This window comes from Henckelia pumila, unplaced genomic scaffold, assembly GCF_033568475.1.
Source record: "Henckelia pumila isolate YLH828 unplaced genomic scaffold, ASM3356847v2 CTG_466, whole genome shotgun sequence".
Taxonomy (NCBI): domain Eukaryota; kingdom Viridiplantae; phylum Streptophyta; class Magnoliopsida; order Lamiales; family Gesneriaceae; genus Henckelia; species Henckelia pumila.
The window spans coordinates 5,925,827-5,949,400 of NW_027331833.1; the positions used below are offsets into that span (position 1 = coordinate 5,925,827).

Sequence of the window (23,574 nt, forward strand, 5' to 3'; positions counted from 1 at the left end):
GCTCTTTGGGTGGTCAAGTTGTTAGGTTATAGACTGGATTCTTAGTGGAGCATGGGTTGAAGGTTTATAAGGGGTCCAAGTAGGAAGAGTGCACAGTTTCTGTCAAGGGACAGGGCTGTCCGGGAATGGTGGTTTATGCCAGTGCTATACTCATGTTTTGGGTTAAGGGCACGGGTCTGGGATTAGATTAAGATGCTAAGGAAATGTCGTTCCAAACGAGATCTAATTCGGTTAAGTTTTGGTGGTGTTCTAGACTAGTGAATGATAAGAGTCAAGAATCCAAGTGTTGAGTGGGATACCCGGGAACTAAATTGCCAAGGATTTATTGTGTAAAAATGGTATTTCGAGGGTGACCTTCTAGTTAAGTACAGAGGGCATGGAAACTATGTTTTCAAGCGGAGGTCATTTGGATTAAGAATTGTATGAGTTATAAGCTTTGTAAATGGATTGCTCGGGATACGTCCTAAGTGCCAAAAGTAAAGTCTAGAATCGTAGCTATGGTTTGCCATCTAAATCACCATCCTTGTCAACCATCTTACATCATTTATAAATCGAATAATTGAGTAAATATTTTCAAAGAGAGACATTTCCATAAATGCATGCTATATCTTTGAGTCGAGTCAAGAAAAGAATTAAAGAAAATATTTTTAAACGAAGTGAGATGGTTGTGACCACAGAAAGACGTGTATGGACGAGTTGAGAGACGTCTTGACTTCCCTTACCACCAGACGTGTATGGACGAGTTTGGGAGAAATCCTGACTTTCCATACCACCAGACGTGTATGGACGAGTTTGGGAGAAATCCTGACTTCCCATACCAATCAGGGGCAAGATGAGTTTGGGAGATATCCTGACTTCCTTCCGGCTTAGTGCACTGCAGCCATGATCATGATCGAAACCAGAGTCACAATTCAAGGATCTAAGTTCACAGTTACATTTTCAGTTTCAGTTACAGTTACAGTTCAGCCTTATTTTGACTCTCCTTAGTTTATATTCAGTTTCAGTCATGCATGAGATTAAGTAAATTTTAAGAAAGTTCCCAAATTTAAATGTGTGAGTTCATTGCATGCATTACATCTCATTCTCATTTACCATGCAACACTTTGGAGTAAGTATCAAGATATATTAAGTACAAGTATTTTAAGTATTAAGCATGTACTTTAAACCCTCGTTATTTCATCCCATATTCTTGTTGGGCCTCTAGGCTCACTACATCTACTTGGTGCAGGTTTATGTTATAATAGAGATTGAGGGGCAAGAATATCAAGCGGACTACGATGCGGGCACGACACATCCCTCTGACCATGCCAGTCTTTCGCAAAAGTTTATTTTAACATTTTATAGTCTTTTTTTCTATTACTTGGATTAATGTAAACGTAAAGATTTATTGAACGTCTTTGGGCAAGTAAGTATCAAAGTATATGATTTATGGTCATTTGGAAGGTCGAATCTTTTTCTTCAGTTCTCGTTCAGTTCTCGGTCTGGTTTATTTTGTATTGTTGGTTGCATTTTAAATTTGCTGTCTGTGACAGGTGGGTCGTTATATAAGCAGATAGGTCATGCCGAATTTTTTTTTAGAAAACCCGAATTTTATTTAATCATTAATTATAAGAAGTAGTTAGGGTTGTTTCAGTTGTTATATCAGCTAACTTGGAGCCATCAAGGCCAAAACGAAGTGCTAGTGATACCTTGGTTAATCGTCCTTAACCAAGAAGGGGAGACATAGACGATTTATCGTCGAACTTTCATAAACATATCCTCTCTTATTTACCGCTTTATTTAATTTCCGTCATTTACTTTATTTACTTATTGCATTTATATTTGATTGTCCCTAAGTCCTCCGCTTGCGTTTTTACAAAATCATTTTAAATTGCTAAAGTTGCCGATAGAACTTAATTTCCCTCCCCTAGGTTCTAACACTCTAGTTTCTATCTTATGTAGGAATTCAATTAGACAAGTTTTCCTAGGCTATAAATAATATATAAAAGCAAGGGAAATGGACGAGAAAGAGAAGAGATATACACAGAGAAATCTTACTGCAGGATTTTAGAGTGCTTAAAGATCGAAAACCGTCGAAGAAATCCTGATGTAATTTCCGGCCAATTGTTGTCGGCTTATCGCGTTGCCGTGTTGTGTTGAAAACACTTGAAGATCACACGAGTGGAGTATTGATTCGGAAGTGGTTCCTTTTAGTTTCAAGTTTTGGCACACGTGTTCAAAACATCCTATTGGTTTTTCTATTTTGGTTTTTAATTATTTTTAGGATGTTATCTATTTTCTCAAATTGTTGAGAAAAATAGCTTTTCATAGACAATTGCTAGTATTGATTTCTGTAAAACTGATTTATTTTCTAGTTATTATTTTATCATGAGGAACAACACAAGTACTTGATACTTGTGCATGATTATTACTGTTTTATTTACTATTTAAGTTTATTTATTCCGCTACATATTTTTTTGAACTGTTGACAACACTGAGAGATAACATTTACTCTAAAAATTTATAGTGTATAATTCCTGTTGAAACGAAAAATCCTTTCACAAACAATTTAAAGCTTCACAACATATGATAAAAGTAAAAGAGGAAAAACTGGATACGTTAAAATGGAAATGAATACAATACGTAAGATGCAATATTGTCAAGAATAAAATAAAGCAGTGATCATCTAAAGATGATTCTTGATTATACATCGTGTTTATGAACCGACTAATCTCATAATTTTAGTTTATTCACAAAAATACATAATTTTATTTCTATCAGAACAAAATGTTGTTGAACTTTAACAAATTAAATAAATCTTAAGAAATAAACTATCATGTTTGATTTTAAAGAAAATTTTAGAGTTTAAATCCATAAAGTTAAACAATATATGGACTTGTATAATTTTTTGGGATAGTGTGTATATATATATATATATATACATACACACACACAGCATTCAAAACAACTATCCTCTTGAATTCCTTCTTACTTCTTAATCCTTAGCACCGATAAATTTTCTTTAAATAGAATTGCACCAAGCCAACTTATAACATATGAAACTTAAACATAGAAAGACTCATATACTTGATGACCATTGATATTTTATAAGAAACATAAATTCGTACAAAGAAATCGTAATGAGTAATAACACCATGTCAACATAATAGAACTAAAAAAATGTATCTTAATGTTACCTTACACATCTGATGTTACATGGTCGTTGTCCTCTCTTGATTGATAGTTGTCGTATAACTGCAATAATATTGTTTGCATAATTAAAATACAACTAATTGCATCAGCAAGTAATACAACTTTTGTTTTTATATTCTAAAGGATGTATAATATGGATTTAATACAACTTGAATGTCGGTGTCATTCACGCTTCTTACTTTTTTCTATGGTCATAAGAAACAATATGAAGTAAATAATGTGTGTACGTAAATACAAGTTTAGTTTGTGATTTTAATACGAGTGTCTGAATAACGTTTTTTCTTCCATATTCCGTTTGCCAATATGCCTCTCTGCATAATTGCACAATAAGAAAATTAATTTATTAATAAAATGTGAAGGATGGATATTAAAGATATCGATAGTTTAAGATATCATACATCCGATAAATCTCATCCTTCTATCAAAGCAATTCGCTTTGTACTGTCAAAAAACATACAATTTCAGATGCCATTATTTTGAGTCGAAATGAATAACTTACCAAATTCAACTCACTTGCAGGTGTTTCTTTAGTTTCCTAACAACTCTTAATATCCATAACCCAAAGTTGTGTGTATTTATCCCAACAGTAATTTTTCATCTTGGACTAATTATTTTCAATCTTATAGGCTACAATTTTTGTAAAAGTGAGATTAGCTTATGATATGGAGTTTTAACTCTACAATGCAACAATGTAATGAAGTCATACTTTTTTTACTGTAGCATTCAGATTGTGTTGATATCCTCTGATGTCCTCAATGTCTTATTTAGGAGCTAAGTGGTTGAAAATATTTAATTGGTTACCTGCATAACATAAAAAATTTCATAAGCATTGTAACTATTCACATTAAAAGTCGTAAATTTTATAATGAAAGTTGATGTTGAAATTTGAATTTTATCATACATTATTAGCTAGCAACACGTCTTGGTAAACCACGTTTCTTGTGTATAGACCGTTCAAATACTCTAAATTCCCGTCTGCTATCAATACCTTTGTAGAATGTTGTGACACCCCTCTTGAAAGAGCCAAATATAAGTGGCCATGACTGAACACATGATTGCGCAGAAAGATGTCGATATTTGGTATTGTTTGTCCGTGTGATTTGTTTATGGTAAGAGCAAAACTCAATCTTATCGAGAACTGTCTACGTGTAAGTTCAAATGGAAATCCAGAAGTTTATTCACTTTTAAGAGTCATTCGATGAATAAAATATCTTGTTCACTTATGCGGTCTTGTTAGATTAAATTTTTTCCAAGATTACGGCATATTAATCTTGTCCCATTACATAGTCTAAGTTCAGGCATAACATTTTTCAAAATCATGATAGAGCAGCCTATCTTCAAGGAGATTCTGTGTGGTGGAAAACCATTTACGAGTGCTAGCAAAACAACCTCTGTAATGCAAGTGTGTGTGCAAGCGTTAAGTGAGAACACATGAGAGCTTTGAGAATACTTATATTGTTTTCAAATTGATGATTTATAAATGAGAGATCTACCCTTTTATAATAGTGACTTCCTACCATGAATGACTAAGATCTATTTGATCCGACGGTGGATATTAACTCTTCAAAAGTTTCTTGCCTCTACACAGGGACGTCTCCAGAATATTAGAGGCCCTAGGCAAATATTCAAAGGAGAGTGCTTTATAATTTTTTTAATTAAATATCGATACAATCAGTTCATCGTCTAAAAATCAAAATTTCAAATTTTATAACTAAAAATAATGACATAAACAACAATTGAATCGAAATATAAAAAATAAAACTAAAACTAAAAAAGAACTCGATTAATACTCAAATCTCATGAGTCAGAAATAGAATAAGAATCTCAAAATTAAGGAAGCATAAATAATATATTTTTGTAACAACAAATCTGAAAAAAATATATATTATAATTTAAATAGTAACATAAACAAGGAATAATTATAATCTAATTAAGTAAAAATCATTCTCATTGTCGAATAAGCAAATTACAAGATTTTAGTATATCGAAACCAAAAATTAAATCAATTAAAAAAAATCAACCGCAGTACAAAAATAGACAAAAATAAATCTCATTCAATAAATAAACAAAAGCTTATTGGCCCAATTTGAATAACCTAACTCATCTGAGTGGATCAATTTAACAAAAAAGAGATATTTTTTTCTAAAAAAATGATGGGAAAAAAGTACAAAAAATTGACCACGATTTCGAATTTTAAACAAAATAAATAGACTCACATAATATTTTAAATATAAAAAATAATAATTAAAAAAAATTAAAAAATTGAGACCCCTGCCAAGGGAAGGCCCTAGGCAGCCGCCTAGGCCGCCTCCCCTTGGAGCCGGCCATGCCTCTACACAAGCCTAGATGCTTTCATCTACCTAATTCTATACAAGTCCTATATCTACAAGTGATTTATAGAGAACTCTATATAAATTTAGAGTATGAATAATTTAGAAAGGTCTTGAATTTACGCAGCCTTTACAATGCACCATGCTTAGATATTTCTGAAATACGCATGAAAGTGCCGATTCATGACATGTCGTTGAGTTAACAGAAGCAGCGTTCTTAGGAGTGGCGATCTTGGTCTATTTTCAGTTTGAATTTTAGTACTTGATTCGATATAATTGCAAAATGTTTTTTATTTACAGGTTTCATTTCAATTGAATTGTACTAACTATATGTTAGTTTTCGTTGTTTATCTAATATGTTTATTGGATTGGAAGCTCAATCAAATACTAGTGATTAGAGAATAAGGACATATTTTTTTTAATAAAAAAGATATTTTCCAAAAAAAAATCTGCAACTTGAATAATTATATTATATACATATATATTATATTATATTATTATTAAAAAAATGAGGCATGGACCCACTACCCCCTAGGAGTGGTATATACCGCACATCTGATACATTGGCTCCCGCATCGTCAGCTAGGGCTAAACCTCGCAATCCTCGGGAGGACGACGCTCTGTGCTACCATCCGCAGTGTGCTTCCATCGCACACATCGTTCCATTTTTGGTGGAAAATCGAGCATTACGTATCGTTCTTTAGTATTCGCTCCGCCGCCCTGCTTTATTGCATTCTCCGAACCCTAATTCCCAAAATCCTCCTCAGGTACCCTCTTAGCCTTCCTTATTGTTTCCTTCATCTTCTGATTTTCATATTTTTAAAAGATTTTCGGATTTTGTGAATCTTTTGGTATGTATTCGTTCGTCAGATGTGTTCAAATTCGTTAACCAATAAATGTAATGGCCCAGCTGATGAGTTGCTTATATGTCGTTGGTTAATGGGGGTTTTTTTTCTTCATTTTCATTTTATTGAAAAGTGGCTTGTGTTCTAAATGATTTTGGTTGACTTCTGGTATTTATTTGAGAAGCGGTTTTTGCCTCGCATTGTTGATTTGGATGAGGCTTGTGGTAATGTGTCCATAGAAGTTGGTTAGATAGGATTAAGACCAACTAATGAGTGTATGATTTGCTTAATTTATTATGGAAACTGTTACATTTATCATTTTGCAGTTTGGGCCAGTGAGAAATGTCGTCTGTCTCAAGCCAGCCGCAGTTCCGTTACACACAAACTCCTTCCAAGGTTCTCCATCTGAGAAACTTACCTTGGGAATGTACCGAGGAGGAACTGATAGAACTGGGTAAGCCATTTGGCAAAGTTGTTAACACAAAGTGTAATGTCGGTGCAAATAAAAATCAAGCTTTTATTGAATTCGTAAGTGTGCATAATACTTTCTTCTCTTTTATTTCCGATTTGTTGTTGATGATTCAATGATATCAATTTCTATTGTTTTGACATTCTGAGTTTCCTTTCATGTCTTTACAGGCAGAAACTAATCAAGCAATTGCTATGATATCATATTATTCATCATCCTCAGAGCCAGCTATGGTACGAGGGAAGACCGTCTATGTACAGTATTCCAACAGGCAAGAAATAGTGAACAATAAAACTACTGCTGATGTTGCTGGAAATGTGCTCTTGGTAACAATTGAGGGGAATGATGCACGCCTTGTGAGCATTGACGTCCTACATTTGGTAAGATATTGAGAATCTTCAACATGAACTCAGAGAAATGATATTTTGTCCATGGCAGATGGATGTACTCGATGAATTTTTTGTGTATAGATTGTAGTACACCATGCTTTTTAAGCTTTTATTTGACAAGAATGTGAATGAATCAGCAGGCACATGTGAAGGATATATCTTCAATGGCAGCTTAATGCATCGGGAGAAAGAGCGCATGTGTGTTTGTCTCCTTTCTCCTTTCTTAACACTGGCTCTTTCTTCCATTCTTCCTCTTCACATCTCTACTCCTAAATGTCTAGGAGCTTCAAATGATTTCGCGCATTTGTTTTCAGATTTCGAACCTCACTTCCTTTTCGTACATGCTAATTTTTTTCCTTTTAAGTAGCATAATAACTATCAACTATATAGTAAAGGTTGAAGGAGATACTAACTTGTTGGGATTTAGTTGTCCAAGAAAAAACTATTTCAAATTGGGGAAGAACATTGAATTGTGGCAGAACTTTGAAAAATCCTAGCATCATGGAAATATCGAGGGTAGTTTATCTCAAAAAATATTTTGGAAGTGTCAGCCAATAGCCATGTGACCATGTCCAACATATTTTGTTGTGGCCATGATATGTGTAATTTTTTTTCCGTTGTATTCTTTAATCTTTATTTCTTTGGTGACGGGGCCTTGAAATGTGGTGATTTTTAAGACTACGGAGAATGAGCATTTTCAGCATCCACTTTGTGAGATTGTAAAAATTGTTATTGTTGTTGGAGGTTAAAAGTTGGTGAAGATGAGGTGGTGTTGGCTGCAGAAGTTAGATGTGAGTGGAAGTAGAAATTTTTTTTGGGTTCTTGAGATAGCAAGTCTGACTGGGACTTGGTATCTATGGGTGACTGGCCCACTCTTACCACACACTGAGAACGGTTGTATGAATCAATTATTGGGCTGGAATTAGAAATTACAATCAATGCATCAAAATCAAAATTATAAATAAAGCTTTAAGCTACTTGTATATCTATATCTTTGTCTTATTTTCAAATAGCTGTTCTATGATTATTTCATATCTTGTTTGTTTTTGTGTGGCTTGGCATCATAATTATTGGGTAAAGTTCCCGTTATAATCACGCTTACTCTAATCTCTTGCTGTAATTTTTAATTTTTTATGATGTTATTTGAATAATTTTTCCTTTACACTTGTCATAAAATGTCAACTAGCGGTATTTTTCATTAGCAATTTCATGCTTCTTCATCTTTCTCCGTCATCAAGCAGCTAGTTTCCTTTTTTTTCAGTTTTATAAAAAATTACATTCTGGGTTGGGATGACTTTTATCTATGTATGATTTCTTAAATGATTCTTAGGCTAAAGTTTGCAAAATTCTATATCTTATCTAGAATTACTGGCTGCAGAAGTCTTGACATGAGACTTAAGAGTGCTCTTTTTGTCAGCATGGGATCTCTTACTGCTACTACTTGCTATATTTTCTTTCACTCTGGACAAGAACCTCTAATTGTTGTGTAAATATCAAAATGAAGCATGGTTTCGGTAGTTTTCTTGTTCTTATCTTTTATATTGCGCCTGACGTTTACCTTTGTAACCTGTAATCTACTTTTATGATAGTCATATTTTGCTGGTATAGTTACTAAAACTTATCTTATTTGTAGGTGTTTTCTGCATTTGGGTTTGTGCACAAGATAACTACATTTGAGAAGACTGCTGGTTTTCAGGTGCATTTTCTCGGTCAAAACTCTTTCGTGTTGCGTTCTCCCGTGTGTTTACTCTCTCACATACACCAATTATTTGCTACCTTGTCAGGCACTTGTTCAGTTTACTGATGCAGAAACTGCTTCTGCTGCAAAGGATGCTCTTGATGGAAGAAGCATTCCAAGGTGATGTGAATTTCATATTTCAGGCTCACGTTTAGCCCCTGTTACGAATCATGTCTGAGATGTATCACAAAAATCAAAAGCATGAAAAATTCTGAATGGAAAGAATGAATGTGGAAACTCGTGTTTTCCCCTCGTCCTCACTAAGATTCCCCTTGCTGGGAGAAAACATCCCCACAAGCAGTGTACAAGAAGGCGATCCTTGTCAGTGTCATATATAAGGAGAGTCAAAGTACTTTCGATTGCTATCATCTACCTCTTCAGTCTTCATGTTGCTAATGCTGATTAGACATTCAATATAGTATACTCGGCTAAGTGGCTCCTTGTTTTATATGCTACATCGTTAGACGTTAAGTTATACGGTCTTCCATCATATTTCTCTTATCCACTGGTTGACAGTCCATGGCAAAGCTCGGTAGTTCTATTTTCATTTGTGAAGCATGCATTTTACTAAATTGTTTTTCACCTGTGTAGTGATTTCCTACCTTTTTTGTGTCAGTTACTTGATTCCAGAGCTGGGACCATGTTCCCTCAAGATCACATATTCTGCACATACAGATCTAAGCGTAAAATTCCAGTCTCATCGCAGTAGGTAAACTGATTTTATTTTGACAATTTTTATTCAAATAATAGATCACAATGGCTGGCATCCTGATGATGTTATTTTTTCCCTAAATGTTTTTTACTTTTCTTTGACATTTACTTGTATTTAGACATTCTGTTGGTTGTGTTGTATCAATTTAGGGATTATACCAACCCTCTACTTCCTGTTGCTCCTTCAGCTATTGACGCAAGCAGCCAGGTGAATATCGGAGAAAGCATTTTTCCTGTGTTATTTTTTTCCAATCGTGCACTTTTCTTAGCTTCTTGTACATGCGTTCTTAACACTTTGAATGCATAATATATTTTTCAAACTAATTCTTTGATTGGTTTAGAGCATCGAAGAACCAATTAACTTGTGCAAGTAGGTTGATAGACATATCATCTCACATATCTACTTGCAATTGCTTGTTTGCGTTTGCAGTTCAGTTTAGGAGTTGATGGAAAAAAACTGGAGCCAGAGAGCAATGTTCTTCTTGCTTCTATTGAAAACATGCAATATGCAGTGACTCTGGATGTTTTACAAACGGTAGGCACATTCGCCATATGAACAGAAGCCGTGCCATTTTTTTTATTTTATCATTCAATCATTAACTCTTTCCTGCTGCAATTGTTATGTGTTTCAAGGTCTTTTCGGCTTTTGGTCCTGTTTTGAAGATTGCCATGTTTGACAAAAATGGGGGTCTTCAGGCTTTGATACAGTACCCTGGTAAGATGGACTTCAGTAACTTGTCTTACCTGCTCTTTTTTTACCTTTTGTTAGTGAGTTTCACGATAGATAATTCTAGTAAAGCGAATCGTATAAAAGAAGCAGCATATTTATAATTGATATCACATGATCACTACTGGTTGTTTGTTTGGGTGGGTGGGTGTCTCTCTATATATGTGTATTAAGAGGGGAAGAGAGAATACTACGCGTACTTAAATGAACAATATAATTGCAAAAAATCAACAGAAATATGATGCAGTTCTTCATGATACGATGTGCTTTGTCATTATTTGAACTCGACTTTGAATATCACAAGCTTGAAATTATGACATGAGTTTGATCTCGACTCATTTATGACCCTAATTCAGAACTAGGGCGAGATGGTTATGCCCTTGTTTTTGGTTATAAATTCTGGTTATGCCTCTGTTTATGGTTATAAATTCTGGTTATGCCCCTGTTTGTGGTTATAAATTCTGATTGTGCATCACGTGCCCTGAGAACACAATGAACCTTGCTCTTGGAACTAAGTATTAGAAAATAGGCACTAATGTACTAACTGGCAGACGTACAAACTGCTGTTGTTGCAAAGGAAGCTTTGGAAGGGCATTGCATTTATGATGGCGGATATTGCAAGCTTCATATCACATATTCTCGACACACGGATCTCAGCATCAAAGTAATCCTTCCTATATGAACGATTTTAAACACGGTTATGAACAATTTTAAACAGAGTTTTTGCTATTATCTTGTAATAATTTCATCTTTAAATATAGGGATAGCCGTATTCTTTAACTTACTAACGTTTTGTTCTCAGATCAATAATGATAGGAGCAGAGACTATACAATTCCCAACACTCCTGTCTTGAACTCCCAACTCTCGATGCTAGGACAACAGCGGTATCCATTGGGAACTCCAGCTGCTCCAGCTTACAACACAGCACAATATGCTCCAGGTCCTCATGCCATGCCTCCACATTCTGCTGGGTGGAACCCCTCTTCAGTGCCTCAGTCTATGCCAATGCAAATGCATAATTACCCTTATGTCGCGCCTGGAGTTGCACCTCCTGCAATGGGCCCGGGAATGGGTCACCCTCACGGCCAGAATGGGATGCCACACTCATCCTCAATGCCCCCGTATCATCATCCCCAATAGCGGTAGAGATATTTCGTATGCGGAATGATTGTTGACTGCACACTGGCGGTGTTTAATCAACCGAGTGGTCCAATCTTCGTGCATGTTTTAATTCTTGGTTATGGTGGCAAAATTGTGGTAGTGTAATGCTTCCATCACTTTCGACAATTGAAGTATGTGTTGGAAACTAAGTTGCACTGTTATATTGTTGATCTTGTTATTCGCTTTTGGGCGGGGCGTCTATGAACTGTCGTTAGGTTGCTTTTTGGAATGTTTGATGCCGAGCATGTTATTTTAAGTAGGGTTTCACACGAGTCAAGGGTTTCCCGAGCGTGTCTTAATTTAAATTGTCTTCTTGAACTCAATCAAGTATTTCAGGCTCGAGCAGAGCTCAACTCTTGTGCATTCCTGAGTTATTTGACGTCGTGGTTCGAAGAGCTTGAATTTTGTTTACAATTGAAAATAAGATCGCCAAATTTGGATAATGTTTAATGTCGTTTGAATATTCAAGAAGATTTATCAGTCTATATAGGTATAACACACCATCAACCAACTGTTATAGAACTCACATCTTGATCTTATGATATGATGGTAGGAACGAAATCGAATTAATATGTCATAACATTAATATGAACAGTATAAAAGGTACTTGATAACATATATGATTTAATATCCAAACTTGGGAAGAATCAACATATATGATTTAATATCCAAACTTGGGAAAAATCTTGGTGTTAAGTTAGAAAATATCATAATATATGCTAAAATCATAGTTGATTACATAAAATTCAGATAATATATATATATATATATATATGTAATTCAAACATGGCAGATTAAATTTCTAAAATTGGAAGAAAATCTTGGCATTTATCGTCATAAAGTTTAAAAATACGACAAGACCACAAAATCCCAAAAAATGAAGGAATAATCAGGAAATACGACTGAGAATCATGCAGAAAACCGTATATAAATGATACCAACCTCATCAGACATTTATATACCAACCTCATCAGTTCCAGTGAAAGCAAGAAAATAGCAATTGCAATACTCGCCTACAATTTCTCCTAAAATTCATCTTACATGTTTAAATTAGATATGACAAAAACTCATATGAGACGGTCTCAAAGGTCTTTTTTTTAGACGGGTCTCTTATATGAGTTATCAATTAAAAAGTATTACATTTTATGCCAAAAAGTATTACTTATTATAATAAATATAGTTAGGGTTGACCCGTCTCACGGATTAGACCATCTCACAAGAGTGTTACTCATTAGATAAATAAATATGTTATATCATCTATCACTCAAATTAACAATTAATAAAATTTTCACTTCTTACCTTTATTAAAATACAACAATATATATCCAATATTTATGGGAATATTGAAATATAATAAATGGAATTATAGATAATTGTAAATTGTGGACTTACACTGGAGATATCAGGACCAGTGACAGATCGGGAAGGTGATACAATGGAATTGTATCTTATCATTTTGCTTGATATCGGTAGATGATAGTTGAACGTTCATTACTGAATGATTATTGCGGAAGCTGTGCATTTACAGATTTGATTAGTGACTAGTTGCAATGAATGATTGCAATTCCGCAAGGGTGTTATGTGACTAATTAAGTTGAAGTAACTTAGATCTGCAAACCAATACCGGTCCTTGTATGAATTGGTGGTTGGTGAGTAGTTAGGAGGTCTACTCATACTATCTGGTGTTATTCGACGGTATTACTAGCCATATTGATGCAAGAACTAACGGAATTATTTTGGCTCAGTTCAGTAGGCACCACCACCATCGATTATCGGGGTATAAGTTATATATCAGAGGAATCTCGAATAAGTGTGATATAAGATATTGAGATTTTTTATGGACTTTTAAGATGCTTTCAAAAGCCCAAAAATATTTATTACGAAAATAAATAGTTTTAATCTGATATATTAGTGGGCTTTAATGTTTTAAAACTTGGTTTAATTATTTATTAAGTCTAGCCCATTTGTATACAAATAAATATTTTGTATTAGCCCTCATAATTCCTTCATCACCTCTATCTCACGTAACCTAGCCCCCATATCTGATCACCAGCCGTTTTTTTCATCATCACACACACTTTCACGTAGACTTTGAAGAAAATTTGAAGATTTGAAGTCTTGTTCGTCTCGAACAACGTTCTACGTGACGGTATCGTATTTTCGAGCGTAATTAACGCAAAATCGCGTCTCGAATCCATTATTGAACACCATTTAAGTCATATTACACTGATTTATGCATAAAAATCTGATGTTGCATGTGTATGATGTTTAGAACAAGAATACATATAAGCTAATGAATGTTCTTCACGTTTTTTTATGATTTTCCACACATTTTCTCACGTTTTTTTATCATGGATGTCGAAGGGGGCTGCTCCAGGGTGTTCATGGGTCAAGGTAGGGTCCTTAGGGGTCTAATGGATAGGTTGGTTCAGTCGTTTGAAGCAAGGAATAAGAGGCCCGAACAGGTTAAGCAGAACAAGAGAAGAAAACGCAAATTTAGGGTTCCATGGAAGAGTGGTTCGTTCTCCTCCTTTAGGGCACGGTTTGTGGTCAGGTTGGTCAGGTTAGGACCGCTCAGATGTTTTCTAAGTCTGGGAGGCGAGGCTCTAACCAAAGGTGGCCGGAGCAGGAGGCAAGAATGGAATTACCATAGCTGCTACAGTTGTACGTGAGAAGAAGGAGGGCTGGAGAGTTTTGGTTCGGGCTGCTCCTATAGGGGGTGGTTCAGTCTGGGTCTTGGCTGGTTAGGACCGCCTGGACCTTAGAAAGGTCTGGGTGAGGGGATCTAGCCAAGGGTGTCCGAAGCAGGTGGTCCGATTGGGTTTAAGGCAGCTGCACAGAATTAGGCGTGAAGAGGGTTAGGGTTGTGGTGTTCTGAAACAGGCAGCGGTCAGGGGCTCGGGCAGGGGTCTTCTTGGGTCGCGTTAGATGTTAAGCGGGTCAATTCATGTTGGTTTGGGTCCGGGTTAGTTTATTTTTGGGCTCGGATAATTTAATTAGAGGCCTAAGTATTTTAATTATGAGGTTAATGGGATTGAGTGTTTAAGTTGAATTATTTGGGTTTATGTTAGTAATTTAAGTTGATCCATTGGTTTTATTGGGCCTAGTGATCCGAAAGAGTGATCGGGCTTAGTTATAATGGGCTAAGTATTATTGAGTCGGGTTATGTGTTTATGGACCAGTCTAGTTTAACGGGCATAAGTTATGGGGCAGCCAATCGATTAAGCTCATGACAAGTAAAATAGTCCATAAATATATATTTAATATTAATATATATGTATTATTTTTATATAAGCATGATTTTTATAGAAAATAATTAAATATATATTTATGGGCAAATTTTTAAGGATAATGAGAAATTATGAAGAATTTTTAAGTTCATGCATCATGAAAGAAATATTTTATGAATGATTATGGGTATGTAAACATATTTTAAGGATGTTAAAGTGAGTGTGTGACAATTACGGGATTGGGAATGAGATGACTAGGCCCGGAGCCCTTTTCATATACTTACGGGACTGTGAGTTGGGGTACTGGGGCCCGATTGCCTTTCCAAATGATTATGTTTATGAGCTCATGGATCTAGCATTGATTGTTGGTGAAGTGGCAGCATAGAGGTCGAGATCCCACCGCCACGTACGTTGGTTTTCAGATTGACCAATCAAATATGTCACGGTCATACGACATTGATACAACTTATATGAAAATTTCAGTTTATGACATGTCATATGATATTATGTATAATGATCAAGCTCAAGATATGAATATGTACTCGTTGGTATTTACGGAACAGTATGACGATAATGTTTATGTTAAGATATGATGATGATGATGTTAAAATGCAACATTATGTAATGTTTTTAAGATAATGCATGTATACGTATATTCACGATATTTTATATGATATGTGCTTGCATGTGGTTTCATGTTTTTATGTAAGGATAGAACATGATGAACCTCTAGGCTCACTAGACTTAAATGGTGCAGGTGAGCAAGAGTGTAATGAGGATGTTGTTCCAACTGGCGGCGAGGGCGTATGAGCATTCATGGCAGCAGCTAGTACCCGTGACCATAGCTTATTTTAAGATATTGATGTTTTGAGTTTAAACAGTTTTAGTTTCCGCACATGAATAATATTTTATGGATTTGCATGATGTTGAGATATTTTACGTATTCATGAATTGTGTGTTTGAATGGATTTGAAGAGAAAATACGATTTAAGAATTTATGTGATGAGATTCTATGCAGGAAAATTTATTCAAGTTTAAGTAAATTTAATGATATTTATATACATGCAATATTTATATATTGTATATTATTTTATGAAGAATATTTAAAGTACAAATACATATATGTAAGGGCGTATATGTATCATCAATATTTTTAAACAAGGTATGAAAAAAAATTCAGTAGTAGTTTGGGTCGTTTCAATTAGAGTCCGCATATGAACAATAACCATGATATGCATACCAATTTACTTATCTACCCTTCGCCCTAACCTCACTCTTTTCCACTTTCCATTTCTTATTTCGTTAAGTGCGGTCGCCGCTACAAAAAAAAAAAATTTGAGCTTCTTCAAATTTTCCTCTCAAATTTGTCCAAGTACAGAAAAACATTTCCTCTCTCATTTATTGTAGAGTACTGATAATCTCTTCTTTCGCTTTTCATGGAGATACCCATTAGAACTGTGTTGTGGAATAGTGCTCTTCTGTGAATTTGTTTGACACAGGTTGAAGAAAACTGAAGTAAGTCGAGACCGAAATTGGAATCTTCTTCTACGAAAGATACTCATTTCTCGTATATCTTGCCCAAACAACCACCAGATATTTGATTCGGAGAGTTTGAGATGTAGAATGTAGTGGACTTCAAATTCGACGGCGGTGTACCTGTGTGAGAAGGGAAGAAGTGAGAGATATTAGGTTATTATCAAATTATACGTGGCCTTGGATGTCTACATTGGTCAGGGGCAATTTTGGTAAAAACTGCATAGTCCAACTTTTAATCCTACACACAAAAAACCAAACAAACAAATTAAAGTGTTTTAAATATATTTTATAATTATATTCAAAAATATAATTATCCCACAATTTATCTTCCCATGTAATAATCTTATCACCCCTACCAAGCGTAGCACTAGTATTCTACTATCCTAGAAGTCCTACTAATAATATTTTAATAAATATTTAATTGGCTTCCTACAATTATTCTAGTTCAAATAGAATTAATTATATTTCAATGGACTTTGACTCTCTAAGCCCATATAATTTTAACCCATGAATAAAATAGCATCATAATCCTGATTGATGCTCTTTTATCATTGATGTGAAGAGTTTAACCCACTCGTTACTATGACACAAAGTCCAAAATTTCAAAATCACTGATTCCAAATTAGACAACTTTCTAATTTGACCATTTACACTGAAAATTTCCAAAAATGAAATTTACTCACAAAACTTTTTATAAGTTTATTATATTTGATTCTATCAAATTTTCTTCGCTTTAACTTCTTGAATTGACTATCTCAACGGGAACAAAAAAATAATATTTGTATGACCCTCAATAGTTCAGGGATACAGCTAGTCGTGGGTTCACAACTCATTGTAATTCAGGACATCGTTCTTTATGCAGACATACCCATATTAGCCACATTCTATACATCAACTATTTGATTACATAATGTCAGAATTCATTTCTGATGGACCTATCGAATCATGGTTAGATAGCCTAGTAGCATCTCCCCATGATTCCCTAGGTATCACTGATAGTGCCTGCAAGAATCAATCGATTATGGTTAAAGTACAGTACAGTCCCTTCATCTCAAATATTTCGATCGAGTCTTCAACCATTGGTATATCGAGGGTTGATCGAGATTCGATAACCATGTGAAATATACCAGAAGATACATAGTGGCATCACATGTTCAACTAGAGAAACGTGTTTCCCTAAAATACATATCTTGCTCTGGCTAGAGACTTCATGCACTATTATATCGTTAGGTCACATATGATATCTACGCCCGTAGATGAGCGGTGAATCCTTGATTACAGTGCATTGGAAAGTCTTGAAAAGACATTCTTAAGTATTTGAGAAGGACTGAGAATTTGTTCATGGTTTTATAGGGTGAGGAATTAAAGTTGGAAGGCTACACTGATATTAGATTCCAAATAGATGTGGATAATTCGAAGTCAACCTCTCGTTATGTATTCATGTTCAATGTTGGTGTTGTCTGTTGGAAAGGTTTCAAGCAAGACACCATAGCGGATGCAACCACTTATGCCGAGTACATTGCTGCATCGAATGCAACAAAAGAGGCAGTTTGGATGAGGAATTTTGTCCAAGAGTTGGGCGTCATTCCTAGTGGAGTTGATCCAGTCTCGGTGTACTGCGACAACATTTGTGCCGTTGGGCAACCAAAGGAACCAAAGTCTCATCAACGATCCGAACATATACCGAGGATGTTCCACATCATCTGAAAAATTGTGGGAAGAGTAGATATATTTGTCGATAGAGTTAGCTCTGCAGATAACATTGCTGATCTATTAACAAAGCCCCTGGCAGCTCCATTGTTTGGAAGTATCGTGAGGCAATGTGATTAAAGTTTATGGAAAGTTGGCTATAGGGCAAATATGAGATTGTTAGAGTAGTTGCTCTGCAAACCAATTGTTGGCTAGAGATTTTTTTGACTCATGTGTAATAAACAATCTTTATTTTAATATAATTTATATTTTATATTTATTATGACATTTCTGTATCTGAATACTCATGCAAGCTGCATAGCTAAGAAAATGACATAATAAATATAAAATGTAAATTATATTAAAATAAAAATTATTTATTACACATGAGTTAATAAAATGCATAGCCAACAATTGACTTGCTGGAGATCTACTCCAACAAGTTCTTCAATCTTTGGTTGTAGCATTATCTCTTAATGAATTTATTGGAGAATTAATGATTTTTTTCAAAATAAATGTGGACTATACACGACTTAGTAGGAAGCCAGTGCACAGTGGTATAGTTCCCATGTCAGGGTAAACTTTTAAATGTGCAATTTTGACTATGGAATCCGTTAACACCCTTTTTGGTCATCGAGACAGCTAAAAAAGCATACGTTTTGAGTCAGACCTAAAGGAATACTGTCCCAAATCGAGTCTGTTCAATTTTGGCTGTAACATGAGTGGCAACGAAGGTCGAAATCGAGTCCCCACAAGTTATTATATTAAAGTTAATGTGCTCGAATATATGTGATACGTACACATATTGATCTAGATTTGACAAACATATTTATGGAACATTTGATGATTTGGAAGGAGTTTCAATCATGTGTTCTTAATATCTATCTGGTGCGGGTGTAAACTAACTTTTCGATCATTAAAAATGTAAAAAATGGGTATGGTGCAAACTATATTCCAAATCTAGGAGATTCATTCATCATGTTCAGCAACATTCTCTATTGTTTTCTTGAGAAAAAATCTCCATGACCAATAAATAGGTTAACTGGATCCTCATGGACATACATATATATATACATGAATGATGTAAACATATACACACACAAACATATGTATAAATGCACAGTACACACATGAACACACATCATATGTTCAATTTTGTTATCATATGTTCTCACACAGAAGCAGTCCATAATATCTGCAGTTCTTGAGCTCCAAATTACAAAAGATCCAAAATGACAAAGATACAAACAGCAAACCACAGGAATGGCCACTCAGCCTCCAAAGCCTTGAAAGTCCAAAAGCCTTCACATAAGCTTCATCCTTGGTGAAAACAGCCTCCACATTGTTGCAGTTCTAGTCATGATCGATAGGCTCGGTCCTGTCCTGCACTGCAAGCCTCTCAGAAACATCAGCGAGCGACTTGAGATTACATTTGATCAAAGCTTCAACAAAGAAACAAGTTTCGTCTTTTGTGTTTCCTTCAGGCACATCCACGACAAATGATTCAATCACCATTGTCCCAGGTCTCCCTTCAATTACTTCTGGATGGACAGATACAGTGGATGCGTAGTTCTGGAAGAAACAGACACTTTTGAATAATGATGTGATTGGTTATATATATTTACATAGGGAGAAATGGTATAATCAGAAGGAAGCTATTGTCTCCATTTACTGACTGCTGTATGGTCATTGTAAAAGTTCTGAAAATTCCAAACATACATCAATTATGATTGATTTGGCTAATTATCAAGTGTGTTAGCTTCTTTGATAAAGGGATATTATTTCTATTTGTTAACACGACCAGCCAATCTTGGTCCACGTTGAATGTTCTCTCTGCTCCAGGTTCCAGAGCACACTTGTATTTTAGCAGCCTTTAGCCAAACCACACAAAAAACATAAATGACAATTCAACTCAAGACTTTGATTCATTGACAAAGGCATAGATGGTCACAAGTCATTTTCAGCAGGAGAGTTTCAAGATAATATTGTAGTGTAAATTATGGTTCATGAACTCAGGATCAGTCCCCATCCTTGGAATGTTCCGAAAATATCTAGACTCTTTGCTAGCTTGAAAATGAGCTAATGCTCAAGAAACTCAGCCTGAGAACAACTATCTAGCTATCCCACAGACAACTCCATTAGTCCCATCAAAGTGCAAGATAGAAGTTGACAACTTGGAAAAACAATTTGAAACTAAATAAATAAGGAAATATTTGTGTTCTTAGCATACTCTGAGCCTGTGGTCTCCACCAACAATCCTGACACTAAGTATGTGTTCTTCATCGTCAAGAAGCTCCAATCTCTCCGTGCTGGTAGTGGCAGGAAGACCAGACTTGACATCAACTTCCCTCAGACTCCCAATTTCAAGATTTCCTTGCACAACGCATCGGCTGACAAAAGGCTTGTACTTCTGGGGTTGATCAAATCTCCTCACCAGAGACCAAACCTAGCATGAAGAAACAATGTAATCACTATGAATATACAACCTCAAAGTTCTTAAGAACCCCTCAATAGCACTCATAATAATAACACTTCAAAAACTTTCACTTGAAGAAGTGTCAACCAACCCACTCATTCAACTCTAACCTCACAATAGAAACGGTCATCCAACACAAACAAACAACTATCTTTCATCCTCCAACAATCTCTAATCCATTCCAAAGTATATTCAGAAAGCACATAAATTTTTCAAAAAGGTATGCCCACTCACAGACTATTAGAACCTAACTTATGTTTACTCATTTTGTTAGTTGAATCAGTTAACTACAGAGCAACCCGACGCTGACACCTAAGTCCAAGAAAACCAAAGACATCAAGATCGAGCTAATTGGTTGCCACTTATGCAAGATCAACAAGCAAGCACACACGGACACCCTGGAAAACTCCCGAGAAGAGGAGATAATTTGTCTGCTGCACAAAATCTCGTAAGACTTCAGGTTCACACTTCAAAGAATGTCCGGATAAAAAACTTAAACCTATAAAAAACCGAACGTACTTCATTAATAAACTCCGGTATCATTCATCCACATAACAAAATTGTCAAAATTTCGCGCTTGTTAATCACCATGGCAGCCACTCAAAAACTAAAACACTGTTGGTTCCTATTTCCAACCAAGACGAGCACATAGTTAAAAAAAAAAAAAAGAAAAGGGGGGGGGGGGGGGGAGCCCAGGGGTGGGGAGGGCGCATCACAATGAATCTGAATGAAACCGACAAAGCTCCGGTCAAACCTTCAACCATAAACAGTAGAACTCTTGAACTGATCTAAAATGACAAAATATGAGCTCGAAATCCTCATATTACACACATATCCATCAATCCCCCTCGAATCAAAAGCCATCCTCAACAAGAAACCCCCCCAAAACACACACTAAATCACACGCATAACAGGAACCAACATAAAGAATGAAAAAACCATCATATTACAAGATGTATTGGAGCTTTAATATGCTTGATGAGAAATGAATTGCATTGATTATCTGCAATCTCGTGCTGGTGATGCTTCCTTATGTACTCTATCTCCGTGGCGCTCAATCCTTTCACATTCATCATCTCCGCCGGAATATCCGCCTCCGATAAAGCCGAGTAGAATCTCCGCCGCACAGATTACGGAAGCGCTTGTTGACTCAGGTGGATCGGCGTGAACTCGTCACCGTCATGCTGGAGTGTCATCATCGATTCATCCTCGAACGGAAGTATAAAGATGCGATCCTCTTTCTTTCTTCTGCCTAAATTGCCCCTATTTATAGCTACTTGAAAATTATTTTTATTTTATATTATTAAAATATCTCATCTTCCTAAAACGCATTTGGTATCGGAGTTAAAGTCGCGTGTTCAAATTGCGAGTTATTGTAATTATTTGAAGACTGAATATTCGAAAGTGATAATCGTTCCTTCTTGTCAAGAGAGAGATATGAAGCGGTAGTGTTTATACTGTTTTGTATAATATTAATATAAAGATTTTTATGTAACGTTGATGTTGAGTTGATTTAAAAAATTTCCAATAACACAATACTCTAATTGTCGATAAAAAGACGACGATGACGAGTGAGATGTTACAACAATATCCCAATGTTGATTCAGTATTTAAGGGTGATCGGTATTTATTTATGGAAGTGAAATTATGGCTACTTAATCAAGTGTTGGCTTGGACACGGGAATCAGGTTTGTATCACTTTCGCAGCCTTTTTTGTCCGTTAGTTTAAATTGAATGCCCTCGAAGTGTTAGTTAATTACGTTTTTGACCCTATGTTTGTTTCAATCCGGTTTAGCCCAACAGAATCTCAACCGTAAAAAAACAACTGTTTTCGTTTTTATTCTGAAAACCTTGCTTTTACACGCGTTAGTTTATATTATATCGAGAGGGTTTTTTTTTGTATTTCAATATTATTAAATAATGTGGTCGAAAGTGTTTTTTTTTCTATTTTAATATCATTAGATCACGTGAGACCTTATATTTTGTATGAAAATTGAAATGTGCGTTGATGATCCAATTGTTGTAATTTTACCACATTATAAGAAGAGAAGTACTTCAAGTGTAGCATAAAATAATTTTTTTACACGCGCTTGCCCACAATAGCAACCGTGCACGCCCCCTCTTACACACCGAATTTCAAAGAAAAAATTCACATTTCTTTGTTCAAAATTTTTTTTTTCTACAGGTAAAATTGCAACCATTTATTAATGATACCTGATTTGGTTATTATTTCTTTATCTCCGCGTTAGGTTTTTCTTTATGAATTTAATTTTATATGTTTGTTGAATTTTATTTTTTTATTTTTTTTTAATTTTTGACGATTTTAATCATTTTTAATTTGACATGTTGAATCGTTGATGTAGCTCTAGGAGTTGTAAAAAAATAAAACCTGACCTAAATTGACCTAAAAAATTGCAAGTTAAGGTTGGGTTTTTCATGTTTGGGTTAGACCCAAATAAATATGCCGGATTACGTTCGGATCAACCTGATTGACGGGAAAAATAACATTTTTTTTTCATAAATTATGATGTTAGATCAAATAATGTTACCAACTTAACATAGATTATTAATATTTATAATAATGTTGTATTGATACATAGATTAAAAAAATTAAGTTAGTTTAAACTATTGTATTTGTAAACTAAGATTTATAAAAAGTTTAAATTTTATTTTATACGTTGTTTCATGATTTTATCAGTAAAAAAAATCGTAAAAAGATCGAGAAATAGAACTTGAAATAATTAAATTATTTTCTTCTTTCTGTTCGGAGATCTTTTATTGTTTATTAATATCATAAATCTTAAACATGTAATATAAATTTAGGGAAATATTCAAAGTTTCTAAAAAAATTATATTTTGGATTAATTAATTTAAATATTAAAAACATGAAACGTAATTTTCATATATTAGATAAAAATAAATTATCATGTGTATAAATTAAAATATTTTTATTATGAAATGCTAGAAAGTTTTACGATTTTATTAAATGATAAAAATCAAATCGAGTTGGTGGATTGATTGGGTCAGTCGGGTTGTGTATTAGCCCGAATATTAATTAAGTTAATATACTGTCTAAACAT

General features: G+C 34.8%; 2 protein-coding genes across 3 annotated transcripts; one reads left to right on the top strand and one right to left on the bottom strand.

Annotated features, from left to right (window-relative positions):
• The first annotated feature begins 6,064 nt into the window (after positions 1 to 6,064).
• On the top strand, positions 6,065 to 11,749 carry LOC140872419 (polypyrimidine tract-binding protein homolog 2). Of its 2 annotated transcripts, XM_073275210.1 has the most exons (11): positions 6,065 to 6,289; positions 6,694 to 6,895; positions 7,007 to 7,216; positions 8,859 to 8,921; positions 9,010 to 9,083; positions 9,580 to 9,672; positions 9,825 to 9,882; positions 10,105 to 10,209; positions 10,308 to 10,389; positions 10,953 to 11,065; positions 11,204 to 11,749. In XM_073275210.1, exons 2-11 carry the CDS (start codon positions 6,710 to 6,712, stop codon positions 11,540 to 11,542), a joined length of 1,323 nt encoding a protein of 440 aa, XP_073131311.1. In that variant the 5' UTR covers positions 6,065 to 6,289; positions 6,694 to 6,709; the 3' UTR covers positions 11,543 to 11,749. The 2 variants fall into 2 exon arrangements, with proteins under 2 accessions (XP_073131311.1, XP_073131312.1); XM_073275211.1 differs by lacking the exon at positions 6,065 to 6,289 and having other exon boundaries at positions 6,691 to 6,821.
• Positions 11,750 to 19,048: 7,299 nt separating this feature from the next.
• Positions 19,049 to 21,754, bottom strand: LOC140872446 (abscisic acid receptor PYL8). The gene is made up of 3 exons (XM_073275273.1): positions 21,445 to 21,754; positions 20,249 to 20,464; positions 19,049 to 19,590 (listed from the first exon to the last, which is right to left on the bottom strand). The coding sequence occupies exons 1-3, from the start codon at positions 21,568 to 21,570 to the stop codon at positions 19,372 to 19,374; spliced, it is 561 nt and encodes a 186-aa protein (XP_073131374.1). The 5' UTR covers positions 21,571 to 21,754; the 3' UTR covers positions 19,049 to 19,371.
• Positions 21,755 to 23,574: the final 1,820 nt, after the last annotated feature.

Bases quoted from the DNA above. Each gene is read 5' to 3' on its own strand.
- LOC140872419 (XM_073275210.1), top strand. From the start codon at position 6,710: ATGTCGTCTGTCTCAAGCCAGCCGCAGTTCCGTTACACACAAACTCCT. The intron at 9,673-9,824 runs GTAAACTGATTT...GTATCAATTTAG, and splicing joins TTCCAGTCTCATCGCAGTAG to GGATTATACCAACCCTCTAC. The intron at 9,883-10,104 runs GTGAATATCGGA...TTGCGTTTGCAG, and splicing joins CTATTGACGCAAGCAGCCAG to TTCAGTTTAGGAGTTGATGG.
- LOC140872446 (XM_073275273.1), bottom strand. From the start codon at position 21,570: ATGATGAATGTGAAAGGATTGAGCGCCACGGAGATAGAGTACATAAGG. The intron at 20,465-21,444 runs GTAATATGATGG...TCTTCATGCTAG, and splicing joins TTAAAGCTCCAATACATCTT to GTTTGGTCTCTGGTGAGGAG. The intron at 19,591-20,248 runs GTATGCTAAGAA...TGTTTCTTCCAG, and splicing joins GTGGAGACCACAGGCTCAGA to AACTACGCATCCACTGTATC.